The sequence below is a fragment of the Apteryx rowi genome, unplaced genomic scaffold, assembly GCF_003343035.1.
Source record: "Apteryx rowi isolate R43461 unplaced genomic scaffold, aptRow1 scaffold_73, whole genome shotgun sequence".
NCBI lineage: Eukaryota > Metazoa > Chordata > Aves > Apterygiformes > Apterygidae > Apteryx > Apteryx rowi.
Window position 1 is genome coordinate 2643147 of NW_020451016.1, and position 9361 is coordinate 2652507.

The 9361-nt window shown below is 39.9% G+C and overlaps 1 protein-coding gene across 1 annotated transcript in view; it reads right to left on the reverse strand.

Moving 5' to 3' along the window:
* Nucleotides 1–9361, reverse strand: part of RASSF10 (Ras association domain family member 10) — a 67792-nt gene that overhangs the window by 57129 nt on the left and 1302 nt on the right. The window contains exon 2 of the mRNA XM_026087751.1: nt 1814–1875. Within this exon, the coding sequence (XP_025943536.1) occupies nt 1814–1875 (62 nt within the window). The remainder of the gene's footprint in view (nt 1–1813; nt 1876–9361) is intronic.

Genomic DNA, 9361 nt, shown 5'->3' on the forward strand with positions numbered 1-9361 from the left:
AGGCCCTTAGTGAAACACAAGCATCACTTTTAATAAAAGAATCTCTGAACTATAGATTTGCTAAGTATATATTGCTAACGATATTGAAGAGTTGGAAAACTTGCTCACAGACAAATATTTACAGTGTGTGTGGTTCTCCTGGTTGCAGAGAGAACATCCAGATATCCAGAAGATGGAGAATGAAACTGGATTTACAGTAATAGCTGGTTATGCCACTAACATTCAAATGAATCAAAAATCTTCCTCAAACCATAAACTCTCACGGTACAAAATTATAGGCCTGAGACTGCTATGAAACATGGTTATGAAATGTCTAGTACAGTGCTTTCCTTGTACTCTTGACCTCCCATATTTTTTCAATAACTTGAAAAAGTCTCCACACCTTATATGGCTCCCATGGCATTAAGGGGTGGAGATGAATTTATACCTCATTTTTTGTCTATACCACGTCACAGGCTGGAAGTGTGGGTCTGGTAGAGAAGAAAATAGATTGGAAATCAGGAGAGTTGGCTTCTGTTCCTGCCTTTCTTACTAGCTTACTGTGCACCTAAGTCAGGTCACTGCAACACCTGTGTCTGTCTTCTCAATTGATGTCTGGGTTGAATATCTGTTCTGTGGTCTTGTTAAAGCAGGGACTGCCTTGTCCTGTGTCTTGTAAAAATACCTAGTAAAATAGGATTTGATTTTGCGTAGTGCTATTGCTATACAAATGCTAATAAGAATGATATTATTTAGTCCTAGCTGAAAACATTAGACCAACTGATCACTGGTTTAACTGGGTACATCATCAAGGTCTCTAACTTAAACTTGTTGTCTTCCATAAAGAAATGTCAACATCCTGGCTCAGATTGTGGAGCAGTGCCCTTTTACATCAGCTGATGGTCTGGTTACCTGCCTTTGGACTAGAAAAGTATCTGTTCTCCAGTTCCATAAATAAAAGAGATCCCAAAATACTGGTGTGGAAAAAAAACTTAGCTGGAATGACTGTGACTTAGCCTGAGTTGCAAGTCTTGAGTTCAAAGTGTGTGGCAGATGACTTCTGAACAGGTAGATATCTTTCACCCCTGTTGTTTGGACAGGTGAAGCCCAATTACTAATCATTGGGGGGGGGAAGGCTTTAAAATTTTTTTKGGGGAAATATTAGGGAGAGGAGGGCAGTAAGAGAGAAGTCGAGAATGAAATAAACATTCTGTAAAGGTAGACTATTCCTCTAGGCATCTGAAAGCCATAGGAGTCAGTAATTAGGGAGGTGGTTATGAAGGTGAAATGCAGAAACGAGTGTAAGTACAGGTCCAATTACTATTCCCAACACATGGTAATTGTGCTCATTAACTAGATTAAGTGGTTTATATGTGAATCACTTCAGTGACATATGATAACAGACTTTAAACAACTGAAATTTAAATTTGGCTCAGTTGATTTGTTTTATACAAACTGGTTTGTAAAAACATACTTAGAAATTCCATTGCATATGTTTTGCAAACTAGTTTGTCTAAACTGGAGTAATAGTTCTGGATTTGCTTTTACCTTAAACTTGCATATTAAATTGAGAGGAGGAGACTGGAAAAGCTAAATACCATGTTTACTCTGTTGTCACTGTTTCTGGCACAACATTGAAATAAACACTCGCAGCAGCATCATAAAACTGGTGAAGATTTAACATTCTCTGAAAGGAGTATGTTATGGTGAACCCCTAATGATATAAATTCATCATGTAGAGAAACACTCATTTTTTCATACTTATGAAGTAGGAGCTAAATGCAAAAAAACAAATGAACAAAAACCTTGGGCATGACACTTCATCCTTAAATACCCAGCATGATATCCTATTGCAAATTGTGCAGTCACTGGTTTTTATATCTGAGTTAAGAGACCCTCAGGAAAATCCTAAGATTCTCACTGATCTCTTTTTCTTTTTCTCATTCACCAGGCTACAGTGTTAATATGCTGTGCAGATACTATGACACTGATTCCTGTCCCTCCCAGGCTGTGATGTTTGTTAGACGGTTGCAGTGAAACAGTTGGAAGTGCAGCTATGTGGTGGTTGTCACAAACTGAGTTTTATCTCCTTGTTACARTGCAGGAGATGATTCATGCTGCCTGTTACTTTCCTGTTGTCCAGTCTTCTTGTTGTTTTCTGTGTTCTTTCTGTGTTCATTCCCTTCAGCTCTTTGCTCTCTTGTTTTTATTTCCCATGCTCAGTTCCTTCTCTTCGAACCTGATTTCATTCTCTGCTCTTTTGTCCTTTCCATCCCAATTCATTTCGGTAGTGCAGAGAGCAAGGTAGGATTTCATTTCCCACCAGGAGAGAAAGTAGCACGCTATGTGCTGTTTACTACCCTGACTGGTCTGTAAGTTCCACTGAGCCAGAATGCTGTTCTCTTACTTAGCTATATACCTGACAGGTAGGGAGCAGGGGATATGTTTTTAAAAATCTGCACCCTGAACTCAGTAAATATGTAAAAATGGATTCAAAATAATCTGCTGATCAGATTATTCTATTTCACATTGGTATCACCTGCTCAAGATCATCAGTTTTCCCTGTAAGGGCTAAGAATAAGTTACTTTACAATATATTGGCCTCAAATCTGCCTCTTTATAGTAGTCTAGGAGAGATATTACACATTTCTAATTAGTTCATTTTTGTGACTGTGTCACAGCTCCAAGTGTGGTTCTGCGTGTCACAGATAGAGGACACCTGGAGCTGTGTACTGTTTCTTTCGTTGCAGGATGGTAGTATTTGAGTAGACACCTGACCCTCTATTGTCTGCTCAGTGTAATATTTTTGAGACCAAAGGGGTGGTGAAGTAGGAGATGGAAGTTGTGCAGGGACAGGATTGTATAAAGATGACAATCCTGACTTTAATCCTTTAACTTGCTGGTGGTGCTTGAGCCATCCATCCGTTCCTACAGAAGAGGAGACCTGTAGTGGAATTATGGATATACCTTATTTACTACTGTAAGAAAGTGAAGAACAACTCTGAAAGAAAGGAAAATACAGAAGAGCTAGAAATTATCAGTTAAATCTGTATTAGTGGTAGGAAGAACAAGCACCAACAGCTTCAAAAGGCGACTCRTGCCTCTCCATTTCCAAAGTCACATTTTCTCCCTTTTCAAGGTACATCTACCAAGAGGAGATTCAGTGGAATGAAAAAGAAGACAATTTATTAGGCTACGTGGATTATTAAATGCATAACCTAATAGCCTGATTACATGTAAAAAATACACTATAGGAGATTAAAGTAAGGGGATTATATTAAATTGAAACAGGGATTAAATATTTCTCCTTAAGGCTTTTAACGCATTTTCCAAAGACCTGCTTACAAGCACAATTTGACTGATGAACAATATTTCTTTTAGAGGTAATAGGCCAAATAATCACATAATTAAGACAGGTTAATTTTAGTGGAGTAAGCTCTTGACAGTATGTTTCCAATAAGTAGAAGCTCTTTCTGAGTCACAGGTGATTTTTTTTTCCTTTTCCTTTTCTTTTTCCTTTTTTTTTTTTCCCCCTTCAGTAAACTCTAGAAAGTCCTAAGCCAGATTGTATTCTAAAGTCACATTGCAGTGGTTACACTGAGCTGTTGTATGGGAAAGACAATTTCAAATTATTCTGAAAAGGGAAGTATTACACACACGCACGCACGCTTCAAAGTTAGGGGAACTGAAGCACAGAAGACTGAAATTATTTTACCTTTTAATTGTAACGGTGCCTAAAAGGCCTTAAGTAATTAGGCCTCCTTCAGCCAGATGGCATACACTCACACAGTAAATATCTTCATCAAAAGCTTATGCGCCAAGGGAAAGAAGATACCCTTCATTACTCAAGCTATTAGTAGAGCTGGGAATAGAAACTGTATCTTCTTACTCCGGTCCTCCACAATAACATTCCCCCTCCAGAGTATAGCCTCCCCTCATGTGAGGCACTATTTGCCTCTCAAATTAGGAGAAGGGGAGAATTCAGAAGGTAACTTCTGACATACTTAAAAAAAAAAAAAAAAAAACCAAGAGGGGTGGGGGCTTGAGCAGCAGTGGCATATGACAACAGGTGAGAACATGACATTAAATAAAAAGCTATAAAATTACTGCTGTGATTCCCGCCTACTACACAGATGATGAGTTTTTGTCAAAACATGGAAAGAAACTTCCTTTCTTCAGGTTTCTTACAAACTAAGATAGTAATATTGAACCTGTGAAGTCCCACCAGCTTGCATCAGACTATTCATGAAATGCAGAGCAGATGCTGATGGGGGGGATGGAGTAGGTTGGAAGGAAGGAGAACAGAAAGTATTGGGAAGGAAATTATACTTTTGAGGGAACATCAGTGTGTTTCAGGATCATTTTTAAAACAGAGGAAGGAGGATTTTAATGTTCCCCAAACAAAAGTTTAAAGTGTAAATGAACTGACATATAGGCAATGTGTAAAGCTTGCAGAAGTTATAATTTAAGGAAATGTACTAGTATTCTGGTATAGTTAGTACTGTTCTTTCCAAGAAATCAGTGGCCAACTCAGTCATGTTCTTCAGCATGTGAAAGAATGTGAGAATCTGCCCTGCCTGGAATGTTCTGCTCTGATGCATTTACACAAGTAGTGTATTAAATTATGCAAGTAGTATGTTTTAAGAGTATTAGTTGACATTTCTTCTTGAAGATATTTGGCTAATTTGTATGTGGAGCCCAATTTTGCTTTGAGTTTATTTAATTTTCCCTTTTTGTTAAGCCTCCAAGTTCATTTAGCAATGGGAGTTTGTATAAAAGAAGTAACATTTGTGTAAACTCCCTGCACTTTGCAATGCTCATTTCTTTAGACTTTTTATGCCAGCTCAGGAGCAATAATATCAAGTAACTTCAAAGGATGACTGCTTCCAACAATCCACAATGGCTTGTATTTCAACTCAGTAACCTGCATAGCTCACCAGACCTGTTATTTCATTTCATGGCCTGTGCTGCTCTTTTCATGTATTGAACTACAGTCCCAGCTCAGTGCGAATGAAAGGGGGGAAAAAAGCTCAAACTAGTGTAGAATTTACCTGGCGGGGGAAAGGTCTGTGTGCGCTTCTCTCCAGACATAGGCACACAAAGTATTTTTTAAGTAAAACTGAAAAATGTTTCACGCAAGCAATCAATAATAAAACTTGATGACATGTTTTTCTTCGCTCGCACCCACTTACTTGCTTCCCTCCTTCTATTATATCGTGTCTGAAACAAAGCTTGCAGGACCTTTGGAAAAGGATCTGTCACTGTAAGTCAACCAGAGTCTGAGCTGGCTGGCTACATGCTGCTTTAGAATAAATGGCAATAATAGGTCATTCACTTTATATTTCAGTGGTGTTCATTACACTAAATCTATTTTTCCTCCTCCCCATCATTTAAGACTTCAAATGATATACCTACAAAGTTTTTATTCAATCTGGCAGGTCTCTCGTGTGATGAGGACTAGAAATATACTGAGCTTGACATGGAATCTTCATTCTGATAACAGTGCTTGATAGTGGATTTCTGAAACAAAGGCAAGGTTAAAAGCTGGACTACTTGACCCATGTCAGGTCTAATACCAGTGAGTGTAACTGATGTCAGTGAAGCTACAGCTCCTAACCTTAGTCCTCTACTGGAAGCCTTCTCTTCAGATTGTGGGTGAGGGGATATTTACAGTCTGAACTATACTTTTGCCAACATGTATGTTGTCATAAGACAGCATCCATTGCTGAAAGAAGCAATTTTACCATTCCAGGTGCCTTCAGCTTGTCATTTTTATCACCCTACCTTGCCATGGCACAAGTGTTTGTGTGGCTGTGCACTCAGCCATATCAGGAATCCCACCTAAGTGAAAGCCCACCAGATTTTGTTATGATCTGGTTCACCATTTGGTCCCATAAACTCTTGTACAGGTACAAAAGAAAGCGCCATGTAGGGCGAGAAAAATGTGGCTGGGGGCAGCGTGCTGGCAGGACTTGAGGAGTAGTGCTTGACTAGGCTTGTTTAAAGGGTGCCTGCAACAAAAGCCTGATTCTACTCTGATTGTGTCTCTGGGACAAAACTCCCGTTGATTCTCTAGGTGCTGTGCCTGAGAAAAGCCTGCTGGCCTTGGTTCTTGACGGTTGGTTTGGGAAGCAGATAGGGTATTGAATAAATAGGGCAATGCAGTGCTGTATGCCGATTTATCTTAAATAGTTTATAATGGTGTTTTTATTTTATTCATGATTACTTATATCTGCTTGTCTAGCTTTAGGATGAAATGAAAATTAAGACTGGACTGGATTGTCTGGAGTATGGTATAAAAAAGGGGGGGGGGGAAATACAGGTGTAGGTCCCAGAGCTTTGGGTTCTGACTTGGTAGTGCTAGAAGGTAGAACTCTATCATCATGTTGGCTTTTTTTCCCCTCCCCCTCTGCTGCTCTCTCTTTTCTGTTCTCTTATAAATGTAAAGGAGATAAAATCCTGCCCTTCTACCTCTGATTTTGAATCAGCCCTCCTAACTGCAGCTATGTGCCAGGCAAAAAAACCTAGGGCCAGGTTCTTAGTCAAAGCCAAGCATCCTGTGGCTTGTCTTTATCACCTAACTAAGGATGTACAAGTCTAGAAGAGAATGGGAAGGGAGAAGACCTGGTCCAATGCAAACAGTGATTTCCTCTTCTATACTAAGGTTTTAATAATGGCCTGGGAGAGATAGGGATTTGTGAAGATGTTTAAATTCAGTGTGCGTGTGGCAACAAAAATTGAACTCATTGCAGTTGCATTTATAACTGTTTAAATATCAAGTAAATGTGCCCAAATCTGTGTGTACAGTATATGAGCACATTCAAATATGCGCTTGTAGGAAGTAACTGCAGCCACCACCAAAACTTTGTGACTGCAGTGCTATCTGCAGTGTTCTCACCCTGTGCTCATGGGACAGGGGCTCCTAAATCAGTCAGGTCATGATCTACTGTATCATACCTGGGGTACTGAGAGGCCAAGGGTATAGACTGCACGATGGCCAATGGTCATGTCCCTCAGTGAACTAGAACTAAAGTGATTTTGACCGTTTAAGACAAGGATGATGAGAGAGACTTTGCGCCTCAACTTTGGACTCCTGGCTTTAGTTCCTTCACCTCATGCTTCACAAAACACCTGGTGATATCAATAGCATAATGATTCATGGCCTGTTACAGCTTATTTCTATAATGTGCTTGCTTTTTATTTGCTTGGCGTGGCTAATGGGAGAACTTACGTAAAGCAATTGTAAGTTTATTGCTTACATTAAGCTATCACCAGATACTTGCATCACCCACCCATTACATCTGCACTGGTTAAAATAACGCAGTGCAACAATGTGACACCCCTCCTTCCCTCCCCTTGTTCTCCCTCCCCAGAAACTTCAGCTCTACTTCCATATAAATGTTTTTAATTGCAGTGAGGTGAAATTCCTAATGGATGTGTGCCAACACTTCTAAATGCCACTATACTACATCTGCAATGACTAGGTATGAGGAGTACGTATGCACCTTGGGGAGCCGTTTACGCCATTAGAAAGTGAGCAGACAATGCTGTCATGAGATAGACTGGAGAAGTCTGATTTGGTGCATCTTTCTACTCACTTGGCAGGAGGGTAAATGACACCACAGGATAACAGACAATAGAATCCCACACCTGTTATTTTTTTAATCACTCTAAATCAGGAACACTCAGTCTTAAGAGTTTTATTAGCTCTAAAAATAGGTTCTTAAATATTTTCCGAGGTTGACTAAAATATGAAAAATACAATTACAGAATCAGATCATTTAAAATAAACCACCATTTGTTGTAATTGAGACCCATTCATGGAATAACATTTATCAAGAATGATAGCATTTGGGGAACTTTACAGCCTCAGCAAGCACATGGATGATATTTCTTTGATTGTTTTTAAACTGTTTGCAGAGTCTATTTTTCTGTTATCCAATCAAATTTCTACGAGTAAGAACATCGTTAGAGTGGGACCCCAGTCTTCAGGTGATGCTGCTGTGAGGTTTTCTGTTGATGTATCCCTTTTTATACTTATCATTAGATGAAAATTTTCATAAATAGCCTWACATAAATAATATTCTCAGAAGTTCTAAAAAGTTCACGTTAGTCAGACCTGACCAAACATTCTCAGGTCTCTCACGGCTTAAACTGTTTCTGGAATTATTCTGAAATACAAAAAATCATTAACAACTCTTATTGTAAGAGCAGATCATATATTTTCTGTAGAAGTTAAGCTGCAGAGGAAGATTTGGCAGTTAAGTGAAATGCATGTTACAGATGATACTGTACACTTTTTACTGGAATAACTGAAAAGATTAAGCTGTAGTACAGCTAGGGCTTGAGTCATACTTTTATCATTGTATCTCCTGGCCTGATCCGAACTGTATTATTAAAAATGGTACTCCAAGCTGACTTGGTACTTTATCTATGACTAAGCTCAGCCAAATATCAGCTGGCCTGGTGAAAAAATGTACTTGAAGGCTCTGTACCTACAGGCTCTGCTAATTACTTTCTTATATGTCAAACGTACACTGATATTAATACATTTCTTAGTATACCTTTAAACAAAGCACTCATCTATGCATAAGAAAAAGCACCATGCAGAGCTGATTAATACAATATATTAATTTGTATTTTGATTTAGTTTGGTTTAAGTGATTTATCATCTGTTTTTGTTGCCAAAAACAACAGCAGTACATTYCAAAATCTTACGCATTAGGACATGCCAGTATTAGTTTCAGTAGTATTGACACCTCATTTCCTTAGTAGTTTTTAAATGATGAGCAACTTCAGTGTCAGTGACTTTTGTTGCCTGTAGAGGAGCGGGGTGTATTTGTAAATGACAGCTGCTGTAACCCACCAGCTGACTTGGCAATACTGCCAGACTGTTAAGGAGATAACTTGGATTGCCCTGCAGAATGTGCGCCCTGACATTTTACTCTCAAAGAGATTATGCGCAGTAGCCTGTGCTGCGGTGTGTATAATGTGGGGAACCATAGGAGTTAAAGGTCCAGCAAGAAAGGCTTCAGAGCGAAATAAGTGGCAGGCCTTTTAAGGAGCAAGTAATCCCAGAAGTGAATGAAACACAAGCAGTCTGCGTCTTTCTTTCCCTAGATAAAAGTACCAACGAGCGAGCCTAAACGCTGCCTCTGCAGATGACTAGTTAGAACAAGTTTAAACTTAAGAGCTGCAAAGGAAAGGTCTCCTCTTTGCGACCGCCTTCCGCAGCGGGAGTTTTCCCGAGCGGAGCGCCCCCCCCGCCGCCCCCCCGTGCGGCCGCAGAGCCGCCTCTCGGCCGGCAGCCTGGCTGCGGCCTGCCCCGCCGCCCCCGCTCGCCCCCGTGCCCGGCGGGAGCCGCGGCGCTAGACGAGGGACT